The sequence below is a fragment of the Tasmannia lanceolata genome, unplaced genomic scaffold (genome assembly GCF_043159265.1).
Source record: "Tasmannia lanceolata isolate RefF3 unplaced genomic scaffold, GAP_Taslan_0.1 ptg000015l, whole genome shotgun sequence".
Taxonomy (NCBI): Eukaryota; Viridiplantae; Streptophyta; class Magnoliopsida; order Canellales; family Winteraceae; genus Tasmannia; species Tasmannia lanceolata.
This window is the reverse complement of record NW_027518692.1, coordinates 33,833,786-33,854,298: the sequence shown is the minus strand read 5'-3', so window position 1 is coordinate 33,854,298 and position 20,513 is coordinate 33,833,786. Positions and strand designations below refer to the sequence as shown.

General features: G+C 39.6%; 1 protein-coding gene across 3 annotated transcripts; it reads left to right on the top strand.

Annotated features, from left to right (window-relative positions):
- Nucleotides 1-533: 533 nt before the first annotated feature.
- On the top strand, nt 534-20,281 carry LOC143846736 (protein LEO1 homolog). 3 transcript variants are annotated; one of them, XM_077355267.1, is made up of 12 exons: nt 534-731; nt 7,420-7,754; nt 11,279-11,414; nt 12,129-12,314; nt 14,015-14,191; nt 14,513-14,644; nt 14,940-15,119; nt 15,365-15,496; nt 16,063-16,176; nt 16,280-16,525; nt 17,835-17,997; nt 19,958-20,281. In XM_077355267.1, exons 1-11 carry the CDS (start codon nt 597-599, stop codon nt 17,967-17,969), a joined length of 1,908 nt encoding a protein of 635 aa, XP_077211382.1. In that variant the 5' UTR covers nt 534-596; the 3' UTR covers nt 17,970-17,997; nt 19,958-20,281. The 3 variants fall into 3 exon arrangements, with proteins under 3 accessions (XP_077211382.1, XP_077211380.1, XP_077211381.1); XM_077355265.1 differs by having other exon boundaries at nt 535-731; nt 11,276-11,414; XM_077355266.1 differs by having other exon boundaries at nt 535-731; nt 11,276-11,414; nt 19,952-20,281.
- The last annotated feature ends 232 nt before the right edge of the window (nt 20,282-20,513 follow it).

The following is a 20,513-nucleotide window of genomic DNA, read 5'->3' as shown; positions in this document are numbered from 1 at the left end:
GCTTTCCAGTGAAAATAGAATTACACGTGGAATTCTTGCAATAAGTCAAAAAATGACATGGAAAAGCCCATTTTCCCCCCTTTAGGGATTTCATTTCCGACAAAAAACACACTGTTTTCATTTTCTTAGGAAACTAGTGCAAAAAGATGTGAAACCAGTTTCCCTGAAAACCTTTTCCTGCGCAAGTGAACAGTCCAGAAACAGAAATAGTCAAGGGAAACCTTTTCCTGCATAGATTCTCTGGATTTCTTTTCCCAATGCCACGTCAAATTCTTGGGAAACATTTTCTTTATCTTTCCCGGGAAAACAAGTGAACAGGGCCTTGGAGGAATACTGTTTTGAGTGTTTTTTTTGGAGATGGGGCCTACTGTATAGGATGATTCAAATCGTTTATTTTTGGGAGTATATCCTAAATCATCCTAACCCTCCGATGTGTAGCGTGACTGCATATTGAGCGCCACATGTACTTTTGCTGCAGGTAGTTTTCCCCTGAAAAAACGTGCAGGTACGCTCGGAAATCATATAAAACCTGGCATTCTTCGGGAGAGGGAAAGACAGGCGTGGTATCAGAGAGAGAGAGAGAGAGAGAGAGAGAGATGGGAGAAGAGAAGAGACATCAGATGATGCAAAACCTATTCGGCGATCAATCAGAAGAAGAAGAAGAAGAAGAAGAAGAGGAAGATGAGATCGATTTCGAGCACGAGGCGAATCGGCACCCGGTTTATCATTCGGTAAGATCTCTCCTTTCTTCTCAAGCTATAATAAATCATGTCTGATTTCGATTTTTTCGCTTCTAATCTCCCATCTCTTATACTGAAAACCTATTTCGTTTTTAAGGCATAAATCTCACTTTTCTGGATTCGTTATATATCTTTAGATGACTGTAGAAGTTTGTTTTTATGGAAAAGGTTTTGGGTTTGATTCTGTGGAAAGGCTTGAATTCACCCTGAAACGCCGTGGGAATATGCGACCTGTTTGTAAATTATAAATGAATAAGTAAACGATTGAGAGGATTGGTAAGTGCTATTTCATCTGAGAATCGATCATAAATAGTAATAACAAATAAATGAGGCGATTCCCCAGCCAGTTACTTACCAACTCCCTACGCCCAACTGCCTACACACACGGCACGTTCAAAACCTACTCGTCAACTCATGGGGCCGTACGATGTGGCCCTTGCTCATCGACTACACTCGGCTCCAGCCTAGAGCGCTACAAAGTCTTGTCATTTACTAGCTCCTGGATTGTCACTATCAGAGGCAGTAAATGCTCCAAACTTCGTTACATCATAAATGTACCAATATTGACTCGTCGTACTCTGCCAAACATTGACAGTCACACCAACACTTATCACGGCGCCACATCACCGTCATATCACACCCAGCAACACAGAACCTCCACCTATAAAGGGGAACCCTCCACTCCATTATAAGGGGTAATGCACTATCTCCTATCTAGATCCCCCATGTACGCATACCCTACCCGGATCCCCCTATATTTAGCCATCATTATGGTCCATCCTATCTGACTTGAGTGTCGAAGGGTTCACTCGGAGGTCCCACTTCGAGTGTCCTTAACCATTTGTCCGTGAGCGTAGGTCACAGGTTGGGGCAACCTCCCTCCCTCCATAACCAGGCAGAAGGCAGGACCTAGCGCATCGAATCCATTTGCATTCTCGCCTGGATTTGAGAAGCATCAGATTGGCACCTGCCCACCCACCGTGGGCCCCCGACAACGTCCTTACTGTAAAAGAGGGCTGAGCACCGTGGGCTAAGCATAACACACTGGGGGGCTGGAGGAGTCACTTGGTGGCTCCCCCTCCCTTTCTTATTCGCACTTTCCTTAACGATCTCAGCATGGCTTCTCCTGTTCGAACGCTTGACAAAGGCAGCCAAACTGCCCCAGATCATGACCAGGCACCAGACGAACGTGCGCCCTAAGATCACCTCCCGTCAACTTCCGGCCCACACCCGGGACATAGAAGCGTTGTCACAATGTGCACGCCGCACATATCAGCATGTGAAAAACCCTACCCGTCTCGTCCACCGGATAGCGAAAACGATGGAGCCAGCTCACCCCGAGTAGGGCACCCAGTTCTAGAACAGGACACTCAGTTCTAGCACAGGTGTGATCCCACTCCTACCACCCAGGAGGGAGAGTCCTCTGCCTCCACATCCTGCCACGCTTGGATTGAAGCTGATGACCTCTCCTTTACTGCTATAGTCTTGGAGGCACTGATCACCAAAGACCTTAAGCTACCTCTCTAGGATCATATGACGGTTCCACAGATCCGAGGGAGCACCTGGACACTTTCAAAACCATGATGGCCATAGACAGAGCGGAAGACACCATCATGTGCCGAGCCTTCCCCCGTCACCCTTGAGGAGGCCACATACACATGGTACACCTCGTCTGGCTCCATCAGCTCTTTTCAGCAGCTGGGCATGTTGTTCGTCGATCACTTCATCGCCAACCAAGAATATCAAGGGACCTTGTCCTCCTTAATGATCCTCAGGCAGTCGAAGGGTGAACCGTTGAAAACCTACATTGCTCTGTACAACGTCATATCCATGGAGGTAAAGGATCTAACATGAGAAACTCGCCTTCGAGGAAGGACTAGAGCCAACCTCATTGCTCCAATAGTTGCTCAGTAAGAAGCCTGTCAAGGACATGAATGACCTCCGTAAGCGAGTTGATAAGTACATCGACCATGAAGAACGTTTGTTCATGCAGGAAGAGACAGAGCCAGGACCCTGCCTGCCAATCAAGGAGATCTGAAAGCAGCCCGTCACGGTCGACGCAGCCTCCCGCATTAAGAACGCGAAGCCGCCTACCAATTGAAGAGTTACACCCTGCTGAACACCCCTTGAGAAAGCATTCTCTGGGAGATGGATTGAGTAAGCCTCGTCCAACGGCCTGTCAGGCTTCACTCAACAAGATAGAGCGTGAACAAAGCAAGTTTTGTCCGTTCTACCATGGCTACGGGCACGATACAGAAAGCTGCCGATAACTGAAAGACCAGATTGAGGAGCTCATCAAACTAGGGTATCTCCAAAAGTACGTGACGGTGTATTCACACGACCGATCGCGGTGCTAGCGCCCTTGCATAATACAGCACGCCCGCTCCTGACTCCACATCCGACGACGACTCTATCCCGTGACTCACCGCGATATGTGCCCACTTATCCTGTGGTATCTTCGAATGCGCACATTCAGCCCGGCATTACTAAAGGTTCACCTTAAATTTTATTGATATGATAGAAGAGTACAAAGAGAGGGGACATGCCACTTTAGCTCCACATCCACAAAACTAATAGAAAACAATGTATGTGCTGCAAATACTTGGAATGCCCAAGGAGTAACAAAAACACATCACACATGAGGGGTACATACCACCTTACTTCAGGAAACAAAAAAAAATAAAAAATTATCCAAAATAGTTCTTGCTACAAATGCTAGAGATTCCCAACAAATCACATCTCGTAGTGCCTTTAGCCAATTTATGAAGATCTTTCTAGTGCTAGAACACACTATTTTTCTTGCACTTACAAGCGTAGGTAGCAAGGTGATCTACAACCTGGTTACCTTCTTTGAACTGATGTGTCATTTTAAGCTTCAAATCATGGAAAAGCGACTGAAGCACTTGCCATAGTATTTAATCGACCAAGAAGGAATCCTTGTTAGAAATGATCATGTCAATTAAGACTTTGCTCCAAAGGCTTTATAATATATAACGCCATCCAGCTTCTAACTTCCCCATGGATATTGCTTTCCCCTCCATAATAATTAGATAACACAAAGATAATCCTGCCAGCATGATTTCTAACGATCACACCACCCTCAGATAAGCCAAGATTGTCTATGGATGCCCAATCAATAATTAATTTTAGCTCACCCACCTTAGGCCTTGCTCAGCATACACGAGTAACTCTAAGGCTTTTTTTGGATGCGTGGGGGTAGCTCGGAGAGTAGTGGAATAAGAAGTCAAAAGGGAGGAGACATGCATTTGATTTGTCTAGAATTACCTCTCGGAGAATAGCGGAATAGTGGTAAGTAGTGCTTGGTTGCACATCATAGACTTGGAGAGTAGTGGAAAAAGTAGGGGTGTCATTACCAATATAAAGAGTGAAGAGAGAGATATGAAAGAGAGAGAAAGAAAAAACTCATTTTTCAAGATTTTTCTATTAAAATTCTCCCTTTTTTGGTAGAATTTGGCTTGAATGTGAGAAGGGGGCCATGAATGCCACATGGTTGCCACATGGGTAGACAAGCAATTATTATGTCCCAAACATGTTGGGGAGTCTCCTGGAATTTCAATGCAATATTGGCAACCAAACGAGGAATCGACAGACGTTGACATTTGAAATTCTAATGGATGCCGAGCATTTGTGCAACCAAACACTGACTAAGGCCTTTTGATGGTTTAGGAAATATCTCAATGTCGCCAAGAGCCATCTCTTCCCAAGAAGAGCAATCTGAAGATGGAGAGAATGAATTGACCAGCTTTTTCCCGGGTTATCACCACTTTAATTAACAAATTGATTGGCATAAGTGAACGAATGACCTTTAGAGCAAAACCAAAAGTTGGCTTACTTTTCTTCTTCGATAACTTAAATCACTGAAGCACCTAGCGATGGATTGGTTCTCAAGAAGAGGCACCCCAAGATATATAGAAAAGTGTTACCATATAGCTCTCGCGGCATTACTGTCAATGAATAGTTGAATACACGATTTGACTCTTCGTCGTTAGGCATGGCACAACATATACACTTGGAAGGAAAATTGTTGAATATATCTGTCAATCGGCTATCAACAAGGACTCTATTCATAAAAAAATTCAAAATGAAGAATCCAATTTTCGCTGGAAGATCCTTCCAAATGAATGTAGACCATCTTCTCTTGGGAATATGACATATGCTTGGTTGGTATGTGACTTTTTTATATTCCTAGTAAGGAAGGACATTGTTCAAGACATTATATTCTTCACCAAGTATTCTATTGTAGGCATAGAGTTAAGCTCATCATTGATTCAAGAAGTTGCGAGAATGCGATTTCTTTAGAAGCTGTAAAAACCTTAATTTGAAGATCGAAGCATACCCTCAACCGTACAAACTAGCATGGTTGAATAACTGTAGTGGTGCTTGATTTCATTTTTAATAGGAAACACGTACAAATATATTGTATGGCATGATATACTACCTATGGATGCATATCACATTTTGCTTAGGAGACCTTGGAAATTTGATGGGGGTGCTATACCCTTACATGATGGTAGAAAGAATGCCTACACGCTTACATTAGTGGTGAGAAATTCACCTTGATGCCTTCCAAGGTTGATTCAAATACCGAAAAGGGGAAGAACATAATGTGTCTTTCTAGTTACGAATTTGAGATTGAGTTGAAGGAAGATAGTGTGATTTTGTGCATTTGTTTCTGAAGGAAAAATCTCAAAACAACAAGATGCATTAGATCTGCCCATGCATGTAAAAACCTTTCTAAAAGAGTATAGTCATGGTTTTCCTGAGAAGGCACTTTATGCTTTACCACCAGAGTATTCTGTGTCCAAATATCTTGTTTGAAAAAGAGAAGAAATCCTTAGATTTATAGATTGTTGCCACAATGTTTTCGTTGGCAAGCGATTATCTTTGGAAGATGATGACTTGAACTCGAGGTCGAGTTCCTTTCAAAAGGGGTTGACTGATGTAGTGCAATCTCACATAGCTGCTATTTGCGACCTATGGTTAAAGTCACAACATGGCACAAAGAAAAGTACAAATGTTCATTCACGTGACTCAGAGTGGAATTTCAGTTCTGCTTCGATCTTATTTATGATCTGTTTTTGCAGCAACTTTCATCTTGGATGTGTTACAAAGAAGATGAGTGCTCTGATTTATTTTGTGCTGAGAATTATGTTAGAATTAAACAGAGATTGATTTATTGTTAAAATCTGCAACCAAAAGCTACCTGTCAATATACACCAAGTAACCTCGTCAATAACTTCAATAAATCACCACAGTATGAATCAGGGACTTCAATTAATGGATGCCATTATGAGAATTCATGAATGACCACAAACTGTGTCTCAAAGCCTTCAATGAATGACTAACATTATGAGAATTCCCTTCAATAATCAGTGGCTTGAGGTGAAGCCACCCAAATCTTGATGCTAGATTTTCTAGCCAGGATGTCCGCCACATTGGAATCCGTAATCTCAGTTGGACTAGTGTTAGATACTCTAGCCAAACCGATATGGTCTCAAATAATACCTCCAACACTTGTTGGTCTACGATTTCCGAGCCTATAACCATTAAAGTTCAGCTTTAAAGATCTTGGAGGAGGGGGCGCTCCAACACACTCTTTCAAAGCTCCACGTGTCAACCGTCGACTCGACTCCCTTTTACCTTGGTCGAGTTCTTGTTTGAGTATGCTTTTTGCCCTACCAAGTCAATAAAACTCTTTTGATTCTCCCGAGTTATGTTGATGTCTACTGAGTCCTTGTCCACGGTGTGCCAAGTCGACTAGGATTTGCTTTGGCCGTGTTTTGGCTCTCATTTGTTCTTTCAAACACTGCTCCAATGGGACGTTGGAGGATCAAGAGGAAAGGCTCTGCTGATAGGAGTAGTAAGGTTTATTGATATCTTAGCTGCCTTAATCTTTCAAAAAAAAAGATATTTTAGCTGCCTTTCTTTTGTGCATACTAGTGCGGATTAAAGAGGAGAAGAAGCTCCTATATTTGTATTTGTATCACTTATGCCACCCTTGACTTTGAATTTTGACAATCGGGTCTGGTGTTTCCTTTTTCAACTTTATAAAATGGAATATAAATGCTTGCTTTGCATGATCTTATCCTCAACAGGGGTTACCTTATTCTATATCATTTGGCTCGTAGATCTGGTTTCATAGTTTCACTCCATAGTTTCACTCCATATTATGATTATTTAATACTGTAGTTGTTTTCTCTTTCTTATATTGTACATATTTCATATGCAAGATGCACCGCTTGTTGTGAGTAGTGTAACATCAAGAGAATATTGTAAACTTAGTAGTATTTGTCCTTATGTTTAACTTGAAAGGGGCCATAATTTTAGTAGTTTAAATGCACGCCTTACGTGGAAGAAAAACTTCATTTGTATGTATAGTATGGGAACTACACACGAAACAAGCTAGTCTTCCTTTAGTGAATTGAGGCTAAAATCCCGGCATGAAACAAACATGTTACCTCTTTGGGCCTTTGTTGATGGTTCCTAGTAACCAAGACTACAAATGCATTTTGGAAATTATCGGCCAAGTCTGCATATGACTCTAATTTTATTTCTTTTTCCCATCAATGAAAAATTCTTTGTTATTAAGAAAAAAGGAGCATGATGTAAAGCTTTGCTACTTGTATCTGACATCATTTTGCTGTTTTTCTTTACCTAGGATGAAGGCGAGGGTGAGGCAGAGGTTGAGGGTGAAAGTGAAGCTGAAATTGAGGGACAAGGAGAAGTAGAAGGGCCAAGTGAGGTGGAGTTAAATGATATAGATCCCGATCAAGGAGAAAGTGAGGGTGAGAGGGTTCAAAGTTCAATGGAAAAAGAAATCAGTCACGGCCTAGAGAGTGAAGAAAAAGAAGCTGAAAGTGACGAACAAGAGTACGCCCCAAGGGTAGTAACAAGCAGAAGGCGTGAAATAGTTGCTAGTGAGTCAGAGGGATCTGAGGAGAACAATTCTATTGACAATGGCGATGAGGAGGTCAATCAGGCTAGGAGACGAAGGTAACATGCTCATTTCTCTTTGTTTATATGTCCCAGTCATAAGAATGTAGTCTTAAGTTTCATTGATTTTCTTGATGTTTGCATATACTATTTGTATAATGTATGTATTGTAAAATCTTCTTTAATCATATAAAGTATAGAGGAGAGGAGAGAAACTGTGAAAAGTGGGGAGTAATTTTTTTCATTATTTTACTAAGGAGCTTCACAATGTCTTTTAATACAAGAAAGAACCCGAAGACTTAAATGCTCTTAATAGAGGGTAGGCACTAGGCATGTTCAAACATAGGGTAAAAAATATTGCCTCTCACGCCCTCTCCTCTTCCTTCAAGCTGATGTATCACTCGAAACATGATCAACTTGCTCATTAAATGCATGTAATGATCCGTACTGAGACGCTTTGTAAATATGTTTTTTTTTAATGGTAGCCAAATTATATTACAAGAAAAAGGGGACCGAGATGGTCAATACAGAGAGCAGCACGAACAACAATGGAAAAAGAAGATAAAAACAATACAAATATCAAGGGGGAAGAGAATCACAAAGTGCCAAATCTTCCATAGAAACTCCATCTCTAGTAAGGCAATCGGCTACCCTATTCACGGAGCAACGAATATGTTGATAAGTGATAGAGGAAGCTCCCACACAATCTAGTATTTCATAAAAAAAAAAAAAAAGCGTGAGAATAGCACCTATACCCTTTGTGTTCGTCACTCTAGCCAGCAAAGATACATTTTAGTACCTTGGTAGAGAACTTCTTGCAACTATTGGATGTAACATGGACATTAAGAATTGAAACTTGATGGTTCAATTTTCAATTTGAACGTGATGAATATTGACAAGGCTGAATATTGACAAGGAGACAACAAAAGTTTGTCTTGCTTGGGTCAACAACCGTAGAGGACTCCACCGTAACTCTTGGAACAAAAATGTTAGCATAAGGGAATTGATTGCTTTCTTCCGAGTATTCCTACGTGAATGATCGCCATTCAGATTAAACTTTAACAATTAACATTGTTTTCCACATGTGACACATGTTAGTTAGAGGTCATTGACCTAATGGATCATCACGTGGCAACCCGTCTGGTCCTAGTCCCATGTCGTACGGACATCACCTCCATATGATAAGGCCTACAGAAATTAATGCTTTAGCTTCCCTTGGATGAAACCTAAATAAGGCTTATCGATGTAGGGTTTAGGTTCATCCAATCAAGATGGGCCTAACAACAGTGGGCCAAACTTTTGTTTACTGGCGAGATCAATAGACCCAACCGCTTTCAGCATCCCATCTGCAGGTGGATGCCAAACTTGTACATTAGGGCTCCGAGAATCCACACTTAGACAAATCTCTCGCCATCCTTCCCATAGATCATAGGCCGAAACAGACCGGAATACAGGGAGACACCTAGCCCGAGCTATAGACAAGGCTATAACTTTGATGAAGAGGAAATACGGCGCCTTGGCAACTCCGTAAAAAACTCTAGCATTCTTTTCTTTCCAAACACTCCACATGGTAGCTAAGAGGCATGATGCCCAAAGAATTCTCCTCCTTTTCTTCCGAGGTACCGAACTCCAACACTCAAGTAACTCTCGGAGCTTTGAGGAGAAAACCCAAGAAACACCAAACCTAGAAGGAATGCCACTCCACACCTCCCTAGCTACGGTACAGTGCATAAAAATGTGATCCACTGATTCCCCTGCCGCTAAACACAAAGCACAATGATCAACTATCAACATATCACGCTTTCTTAGAAAGTCAACTATTTGGATCCGATCTCGAATAGCCGCCCAACTGAAAGTACATACTCTTGGTGGAGCTTGGATCTTTCATACTTTTGCTTCAATAGGGGGTATAGGACGCGGCACCAGACGGTTGTAGAAATATTTGACAGTAAAAACCCCAGTAGAATCCCAGTTCCACACTCTCTTGTCTTCCTCGGATGGGCGGATGTAGCAAGCTTCCAAGACTTCGAACAAACTCATCACCAAAGGAAGTTCTCTATCAAAAACTTCCTTCTGAAATTGAACGTTGATGGATCCAGTATTGGCAATCCAGGACAGGTTGTCATAGGAGGAGTGCTCAGGGATCACATGGGAGAAGTTATTTGGGCATTTTTTGGGCCTATCAGATTCTAGTGAAGCCGAAGTCAGAGCTGTTCACCAAGGGATCCGGCGTCCAGATAAAGAGTTGATAGATAAAGTAATTGTAGAAGGGGATTCTCTTAATACTATCCGTTGGTTAAGGGATTCTTCGGTTCCCCCTTGGTGGTTCACTCAGTTCTTTGATGTGATGTTGGATAAAATTGAAGGATCATTGATTGCTTTTAACCATGTTAGACGATTGGCTAATAGCACGACAGATCGGTTAGCTAGGGAAGGGAGTAGATAGATCCTTGTTGGAGTTTTTTGATTTTCTGCCTCATTGATTTGAAAGTTCTCTTGTATTTTTCTTTTCTTTTCCCTGTTTTTTGTTTTCGATGTATCTTTGGGGGCGACATTCTCTGCCGCCCCCTGTTCTTTGGTTTTTAATATAATCTTGCTACGATTCCCAAAAAAATAAAATAAAAATCAATAGACCCAATCACATCTACATGGCATAAGGCCATGTGGATGCGATTGGATACATTTTGTTCTCTCTAAAATATCCCTAAAATCTCTGTAATCCTTCTCTCTCCCCACTCTTCCCGGCCCATACACACAAGATAATCTCTCTCTTTCTCTCCCAACTTTTCTAGAATCTCTCCACGCTCTTAAGCGCGCGCGCGCACACACAATGTCAAGCTCTCTTTCCCCTCTCTCAAGTTCCTAAATTCTCTTCACTCTTATGGACATGTATCTCTCTCTCTCTCTCTGAAATTATTTCCACTTGCGATTCTCATCTCTCTATCGCTGTCTCCTCATTTAAGTCTCTTTAATTCTCTCTTTTCAAATAAAATCTCTTTACTTACCCTCCAAACCGTTTCATGGCTACAGTCTGTCCACTCCCTCACTCTCTCTCTCTAAAATCCACACAACTGAGTGACTCTAAATCATCCCCTCTCTATCTAAAATCTTTCCCTAGTCTCTCTCTTTCAGATTAGGATGCGTTTAGAATCTTTTAGCTTCCATGATTCTCTCTCTATAAAATCCAATTAGATCTGTAAATGTAAATGTTTTCCTCTCCTCAACAGATATGCATCAATTAGGAATTTTTTAATTAATTCGAGATTTCGTAAGATAAAAACCAATTAGAGCTCTCTTTTACCATATAAAAAAGGAAAAATAAAGCCAATTAGAGAGTAATGCCAGGTTTTAGTGAGTGGGATGAGGGAGAGAGAACCTATCATAGGATGACTTAACTAAAGAGTACACTTTTTGGAAATGGATGGCCAAAAAGACGGCGACCAATTTTCCTCATTCAATTTATATGTCATAGTGACCTAGGTTTTGATTTGCTAAGATTGCTTTTGGGTCCCGTTGCTTGTGAAAATATTTCCCCACATTCAAGTATTGGACTAACTGACGAGAGAAACATTACTTTTCAGCAGCAGATCCCCAAGTGAGGAGAAAGATCATACCCATATTTCACACTCAGCAGCCGAGATTCGCGATGTATTCGGAGATTCTGATGAAGATGAACCGGCAGAGTATACAGCTCAAAATGATCTTGAGCAAGATTTACATGTGAGTGCCAGATGTAAAGTGCAAAGCACTAAATATTATGTCTTATTTTTTATTCCATGTACTGTAAATAATATAAAAAAACAATTAGTTTAAATAATTTTTTAGGAACATGGGCTGGCACCTTAGATTTAATTATTGCGTAAATATTCTTCTATCTATGTAAATTATACATGGACATGTGTATCAGTCAGTCCTGGAGACAAAGTGTTACACAACAACCCTGGAAAAACTGAATGAGTAACACACCTGACACGAATATAATAAATGCATTATTCACTACTAGGTAGTATAAACTATAAAGTAATACCAAACACAAGAAATGAGATAAATTTAAGTGTTCTACTTATTTCTTTGTTTTCACCAAGGTTTGAAATTTCGGTTTCGGTTTGGCCTCAGCCGAAATCGAAATTTTCGCCGAAATACTGAAATTCCGTAAAAAAATTAGTAAAGATCCAAATTTTTAGCCGAAATTTCGGCTGAAAGCTGTTTCTGACCAAGGTACTTTTGGTGTTGGTCCGAAATTTCAAACCATGGTTGTCGCATGCCTGGTATGTGTACAAAAACCTGTTTCTGACCACATAGTTTGCCAAAAATGGAATGCCTTTGTTAAGGGGCTTCCAATGATTGCCTCCACTGCAACACTTTTTTTTCGTTATTTTTTTTTCTGTGCAAAAAAGAAGAAATAAAAGAAGTGTCATTCTCTTTTTCTCTTAGAGATCCCCTATAGAAGAGGAAGGGAGCTACGAGAAAGATTTGAGACCGGAAGATATAGTGCCTGATGAAGAAGCCCGGTATGAATCAGAAGAGGAGAACCTTGAGCAGAAACAGAAGGAGAAACCAGTGGGCCCCCCTTTGGAATTAGAGATTCCGCTGCGTCCACCTCCAGGTCCCACTGAAAAGGTGCATCTTTTTCTTCTCTCCTCATATGACAATTGGTAACTGTTGTTACGTGTTACTCTCTCTGAAGTTTGGCTCCTAGCTCCCTAATAGTTATTGAGGCTATTTGTGTGTTGTTATGTGTTCGGTGCTTTACAAATCAGTTAGCTAATGGTCAATAGCCAATACATCTCTTTGAGCTGTATTTCAAAATGGTTGTACGCACTATCACTTTTAACCCAGGTACTGTAATTCATTAGTTGGTGTTTGTATATTTGTGTGCACAAATTTTAGTTTGGATGTTCTAAAGCATGCTTTCTGGGTCGGTTGACTAAATTCTTGAGAACCCAGTCAAAATACCAATGGGACCTATTTGTTTTTTCAAGAACTCTTTAGACTCATTTAATTCTTGAAAAACCAGTAAAAAAACTCGACTTGGTTAAGCTCTCACAGACTTGGCCAAGACTCTGTGAGTCCTCGCTGTAACTCCTAACTCATTTGTCAGGTGTAACATGAGCTTCTTTAAGGAGTTTTTGTATGTTGCATGACCAGCATTGCTCGCATAGGCAAAAAGTATAGTGGGGCCCACATTAATGGATGATCTAAACCATTCATTTTTTGGTTCCCCTCCGTAGATAGGTCATGCCCAAAAATGGGGTCCATAGGATGATCCTACCCCTTCAATTTGTGGAGTCCAAAAATGGGGGCCACAAATCGAAGGGTTAGGATCATCCTATGGACCCCATTGTTGGGACATGGTCTACCTATGGCGGGGACCAAAACATGAATGGTTTAGATCATCCAGTCTTGTGACTCCACTTTACTTTTTGGGCTACCCGAGCAATGCGCGGTCGTGCGCCATACAAAAACTCTTCTCAATTCTTTCAATCTTCTGTCTAGTTTTTGGTTGGGAAAGAGGGTTCTTGCTGATGTTGACATTTTGAACCTAAATCTGGTCACAACAATGCTGTTCACGATTTTGCCGGATTGGGTTGTAAAGGAGTCTATTTCTTCTACCAGCATGAATTTTTCTTTCACTGGATTTTCTTACAAAAGCTTGTTTTCTTTTCATATTTAGAGGTTTACTACCCCAGATTTAGATATCGTGAGTTATTGATAACTCTTTACGTTATTAGCTGAGTTATTTAGCAGTTTGATGAATGTGATCATTATTAATGATTTAATATCATGTATGTTTATAACATGTGTACATATATATGTAATTCCATTTATGTAAGTATGGAACTTTATTTATTTTTAGTTTATTTCAAATTTCTATATTTTCGCCATGAGTATTTCTAGAGGGCTTCTTTACTCTTCTGGTAAATAATTTGGAGACTCTGTAGCTCCATGTTGTGTGTTGGATGGGCTCTATGAATGTACAAGGGGTGTTCCATTTCATGTCAAGCTCCATCAACCCAAAATGCAGAGTTAATCTTGAGGAGGAGCAACCTATTTTTCTATTTTCAACTTTTAGTTTGTGGTTTTTTTTGTTCATTATTTTTTTTTATCTTTTTCTTCTTTATTAAAACGACAAATCACTTTGACTTGTTTGAGCCATAGTCTTGGTGAGTTGACTTGGCTTCTTTGTTTTCCAAGTTGTTACCCTATGTTAAATGCTTGATTCACAATCATCCAATTCATTTATTGTTGGATAGCCTCTCTATAATACATTAATGGATGGCATATAATTTTATTCATCAATGGTTTCTTCCATCTTGCAGATGAACATGATCAAAGTTTCTAATATCATGGGCATTGAACCAAAACCTTTTGATCCAAAAACATATGTGGAAGAGGATGTCTTTGTGACAGATGAATCCGGAGCTAAGAAACGTATTCGCTTGGAAGACAATATTGTGCGTTGGAGGAATGTTCGAAATCGTGATGGCACAATGTCTGTAAGTATCAACCTCTAATTTTGCAGGCTAAGTATTATCTTTATTTTTCTTTCTTTCTTTTCTTTTCAGTTTTTTGTATTATCTTCTGTTGTCTTCTTTTTTACCTTTTTCTGGTAAGTTGGGACCATACCTGCAACCATCGGAGCACCGTCAAAATTATCTTTTCTTTGATTCGTGGCAATTTGGTTTCTCCTTCTATTGATTCATGATTTTGTGTAGCCTTGTGTGGTTTCTCTCTCTTGACTGAATCCATCATTGGACTAGCAGTACGAGAGCAATGCACGCTTTGTTCATGATTTTGCCGGATTTTTGGCTTTGCAGTACGAGAGCAATGCACGCTTTGTTAGGTGGTCAGATGGCAGTTTACAGTTGCTAATTGGAAATGAAGTTCTCGACATCTCTGTGCAAGAGGCGCATCATGATCAAACACACCTTTTTCTTCGACATGAAAAGGTGGGTCCCCACAGCTTTTGACGTATTTCTCATCTAAGCGTTAGGGACATTTTTTTACTGATCAGTAGAACCCCATCATGATCATTTCACGATTTTGTCTGTCTCTCAAATGTGGGTTCTTTGAAAGATGCATGTGTTATAATAATGTAAGTTACATTGATTTGGTCAGCTTCTGCAAACCCAATTTTCCTTTTATGGAAAAGCTTTTATTTTGCTTCTTGTTTTAAAGGAAAGTAGTTAGAGGTGAATGAGTAGGTATTGATGTTTAATTATTGATGCTAGAATACTTATGCAGGGAATCCTGCAATCTCAAGGGAGGCTTTTACGGAAAATGAGGTTTATGCCATCATCTTTATCATCGAAGTCTCATCGATTATTGACTGCCCTTGTTGACTCACGACATAAAAAAGTCTACAAGGTGAAAAATTGCATTACTGACATTGACCCAGAGAGGGAAAAAGAAGAGAAAGAGAAGGTAATTAAATATCACATATTTGTTTCTAAGTAGGTAATCCTACCAATGACCCATTTTCATCTGACATCAATTTTGTAGTTTATTAAATGTCCTCACAATTCATATATTCTGAATTAAAAAATAATGTATTCATGCTTGAGAAAGTATTCTGTCCGATTTTAATTGCCTGGTGATAGCAAGATTTTCCATTTCAAAAAAAGAAGAAGAAGAAGATGATAGCAAGATTTTAAAATGTTCTTTTTCAGGCTGAAGGTCAATCAATCAGAGCTAATGAGCTTCTTCACCGGAAACGGGAAAAAGTGAACCGGAAGTACACACAAACTACAGACAGAGGGCGCCAACTTTCCCCCGGATTCTTGGAGGAAGCACTAGAAGAGGTCTCCTTTCGTTAAATTATTTCTTTCTACTTCAAATACACGTATTTAGTAGTGGCAATCATAGTTGAACAAACGGACAAATAAGTGCAAAAAGAAGTTTTTGAATTGCAGTGTCTCGTTTCAGGCCAGGGGCTTGTCTCGTTTCAACGGATTGACTCGAGACAAATATAGCACAGGAATGAACCTATGCCACAAATATCTCTGTTATTTTCAAACTATCACGTTTTTATTGCGACATTTTGATAAAACGACAAAATCCAAAAACAATCCCAAGATTTTAAAAATATAACGATATTTTCATTTTTTATCATAAAATATCGCGATAATATCACGATATTATCCCAATATTTTTATGATATTTTTCTGAAATTTTATATATATTTTAAATAATTTTATTGTTATCGTTTTTCCCTATGTAAACATGAAATTTTTTTTTTAAATATATCCCGAAATTTTCTCTTGCCAAGAAATTTTCAAGAATGACATTTGTGACATAGGAATGAGCTCAGAAGAAAAACAAAAACAAAATATAAAACTGAATTTTAAATTGATGCCATCTTTTTCAGGATGATGAGCCTGAGAATTATTACGAATCTCGCCGTTCGTCAGCCCGCCATCGCTTTGAGGAAGATTTGGAAGTAGAAGCACAGGCTGAGAAGCGCATAATCAGTGCAAAGAGGGTGAGATGGAAATTAGCCTCCACATCTAGTACCACTTTCCTTCATTTGTTGTTTTTCTTTGCTGCTTACTTTTATACATACATATTGTCATGTGGTTTATCAGTCACATGTATCAAAAGATGTTCCTCGCAAATCATCCTTGCCAGCTATTCATCCAACTCGCCGTCCAGTAGAGTTCGCTGACAGCGAAAGAGAGGAATCTGAGTATGAAAGTGATGGCAATGAAGCTGAACGGTCACCGTTAAGGAAAAGGGCCAAGGAACCAGAGTATGAAGAAGACGAAGAAGAAGATGAACAGGAGTTGGAGGAAGCAGGAGGAAATGAAGCATCAGAGGAATATGAAGATGAGGTATGGATTTCTGTTTTAGACTAGTGTCTTATGTTTTCATGTACATGGTGTGCATATGGGCCCGCACGTGTGTCTCTGTGTGTCTTCATTCCTACATACATTTCCTTTACTATATACATGTATGTATGGAAATGATATCGGTACTCTTTTATTCTTTCTTGTTTGTTGTTACTAGCTGTTGCAATTCCCAAAATGCTATCAACAAGCAATCAGCAGCATTGAATTAAATGAGTGCAGTCATGAAAACGGAGTAGTGAATATCATTTCCTTGTGTATATATATATATATATATATATATATATATATATATATATATATATATATATATATGAGAGAACATTTCCTACACACTTGTGTAGGTAAGTTACCTACACACTACCTTAAAATACAGTGGGGGCCCACATTGTTTGGGTGATCCAAACAATTCATTTGAATGGTCCTCACATAGATAGGGTGTCCAAAAAAAATCAGATCCATAGGATCATCCTTACCATTCAAACTATGGAGGCAAAAAATGGACTAATTTGTGAAGGTTTATACACGTCCATTTTACCTCCACAAATCGTAGGGTTGGGATGATCCTATGGATCTGATTTTTTGTGGACACCCTATCTATGTGAGGACCATTCAAATGAATTGTTTGGATCACCCAAACAATGTGGGCCCCCACTGTATTTTAAGGTAGTGTGTAGGTAACTTACCTACACAAGTGTGTAGGAAATGTTCTCTCTCTCTCTCTCTCTCTCTCTATATATATATATATATATATATATATATATATATATATATATATGCATGGTTAAAGGCTGGATGCATGTAGGAATAAAGTCATACACACATGCAGGGCATGAATATCCTTGTATGTATTTCCAGAGATTTTATATGATGTGTGCGCATGAAGTCCGGTATTTTTCAAAAAAAGTACAGTGGGGCCTACTTCACAGGATGGTCCAAACCATTAATTTGTTGGGCCACAACGTAAATAGGCTGTGCCCCTTAAATCATCTCCACAGGTTGATCCTAACCCTCCAATCTGTAGAGGTACTGCACATTTTAGAAACCTCTACAGATTGGTGGGTTAGGATCAACCTGTGGAGATGATTTACGGACAGCCTATTTATGTTGTGGCCCAACAAATTAACGGTTTGGATCATCCTGTGAAGTGGCCCCACCGTACTTTTTGAAAAATACCGGACTTCATGCGCACACATCATATAAAATCTCGTATTTACATTCTTATGTCCCTATGTAAATGAAACTGCCTATATGTTTATTATTTTAAACTTCTTGTGGTCTGAATCTGATGCAGGTACGAAGACAAAGAAATAAGGAATCTGGAGGAAATCTCAAGCGCAAGGAGATTGAGTCAGATCCTGACTCTCCTCAGAGAAAGCCGACAACCCATCGCCGCATGGCAGTCGTCTATGATAGCGATGAGGACTGAAAGCCAGCTTCTTACAATCATGACACCGGTCAGTAGTCTCTACATGTTCTACTGAAATGCTCTGTGCAAACTTCTTCCATAAAACGTGCATGCATGCTTACATATGCACACATCTTTGGGCTTTCTTGACTTCAATTGTGTCATAAAACACACCTCTAGGTTAGCTGATCCTGAGAATTTAAGAAAGAACCCAGATTGGTGGCTCGTGAGACTTTCCCAATTTTTGTTCATGCATGTGCTCATTGTAATTGGTCAAGAGGTGGGCTTCAATCTGTACATGCAAGTACACGTCTGATATGTGGGGCCTACAAACATATGCTTAAATTAAAAATGGCAAATTATTCACATTCTAGTTGGTGTGGTTTTTGGCCCATGTTCCATTCATGGCAGCAAACTACCTCTAGACCAGTTCCAATCACCATACACGTGCCACGAGTATGGTTGGGTAAGCGGCAACTGTGGGGGTTATGAGTTCCGGTTAGGTGGTCCCATGGACTACTGATCCAGTTGGTCCCACGTCCAATTGGTGGAAATGATCGGACTTACCTAGTTTAGTTGGTGGAAAATGATGAGGCCCACCTTGTCCAAGGGCCGATAGAGTACCTAATTTGGTACTCCTACCATGTGTATTATATTACCATCCCTTTTCCCAAAATTATTTTAGAAATGCTTTAAGCCCAGTTGCCCATTTTAGTCCATGCCCTAATGTGATCTGACCTACTTAGTTTAGTTGGTGGAAAATGATGAGGCCCTCCTCGTTCAAGGGCCGACAGAGTACCTAATTTGATACTCCCGCCCTTTGTATCTCCATTCCTTTCTCCAAAATTATTGAGAAATGCGTTAAGCCCATTTATCCATCTTAGTCCATGCCCCAGTCCAATGAGAGCCCCCACACTGTAGGCCATCAGATAATACCCTGCCAAATGAATGATCTTAATCCGTCGATCAGAAAAGGGCTTTTTTTCTTCTGATCATTGATATTTGTAGGTCTGGATTGAGTTGATTGGGATCTCCGTTGGTTTAGAAATGTACATGGGGCATTCGTCTAGTGGTGTCGAAAAGATAGGGGATACCTTCAACCCAACTTGTGCCAGCCACATGCTCAAGCATCCCTCTTATTTATGTGCAGTTTGTTAGTTGAGTTGCCTCCGATATTTTGACAAAATTCCGTAGTTTCTCTTTCAAACTAGTTATCACTTTTTTCACAACCACAGTTACAAAATTTGGATTCGTTAATAGTTCAGATAACCAGATGTTCGAAAAATTTCAAGTCTGGGATGAGATCTGTTAAAATGTTTATAATACATATATTTACTAGAATTGTTTGTTGGTTGAATTCCATTACATTTTTCAAATACTTTTCATATTCTCATGATATTTATGAATAATAATATAATATTTTTTTTAATGGTAAAAAAAATTATGAAGAATATCTGAGAAATTGACACATTGTTCATAAAATTAATGTTTAGATCGAAAATTTCGCATTGACTTTGAACACTGTTCAGATTTTCTAATTATTCATGAATTTTAAAGTTGAAAACAGCACATCAAACATCATTGTCTTTTCAAGATTTTTTCAATTATTCGCAGAATTTCTTAACTATGCTCACGATTAGGACACACTTCTCTCAGACTTTAAGTTGCCATTTTCACACTTTTGAATGCTTAGCCAGAACCCTGAAATTTTTTGAAGTCATCTTGAAACTATAGTTTGAACCCCTGATGGAGCAAGATCAGATCTCTCAAAACTCACCTTCCAGTGACTGATTTGCGATTGGAAGGATTTTTTATATCTTTTCCCTGAAGAAACAGTTTTCACATGAAATTGTCAACTGTTTTGAAAGTAGTCCGTGGCATGTTCTTCTATGATTGTTTACCTATCATCAAGACTTGGTTGAAATTAAGAGCAGTCCATCTCTTAGGTAGAACAGAATTTCAAGTCAAAGCACAACATGTTTTCTGATGAGTTTTTGGCATAGTCGCAGGAAATGCAGGATGGGATGAATTCGTACTTGGAAAGTTTAAGCATCTACACTTGTATAAGATTTCTCGCATGGAAGAAAAGTTTCCTCTTCTGATGAGTTTCACATGTTTTCTGATGAGTTTTTGAAGTGTAATTAGTAGTCAAGCTTATCCATTTCGACATTCTACTAGAGAAGAATCAGTGTTGCAGAAACGGTTAGCAATTGAACCTAATTTTGTATTAAAGTTAGATTTATGCATGTATGAATCTATCTGTTCAAATATATGTGATCACTCCACATGACAAGGCGTGCAAATCAATCCGTTAAAATATTTGTGATCCTTCATTCCGTGTGATCTGAGCCATTCGATAACTTGAATGTTGACTGTTCATTTTTAATATTGGGCTCCCCAAGATCATGTCTGTGATATGAACCGTTCTTTTGATGGCGTGGGGATCGCATCCTCGTATAATCTTTCTAGAATTAGATGCAGGGAAATTTGTCTTGGATTTTTTTTTTCATGAAAATTGAGTTTTTGAACAGTTTTGGAATTTGGCTTATATACTTTCCATAGAAA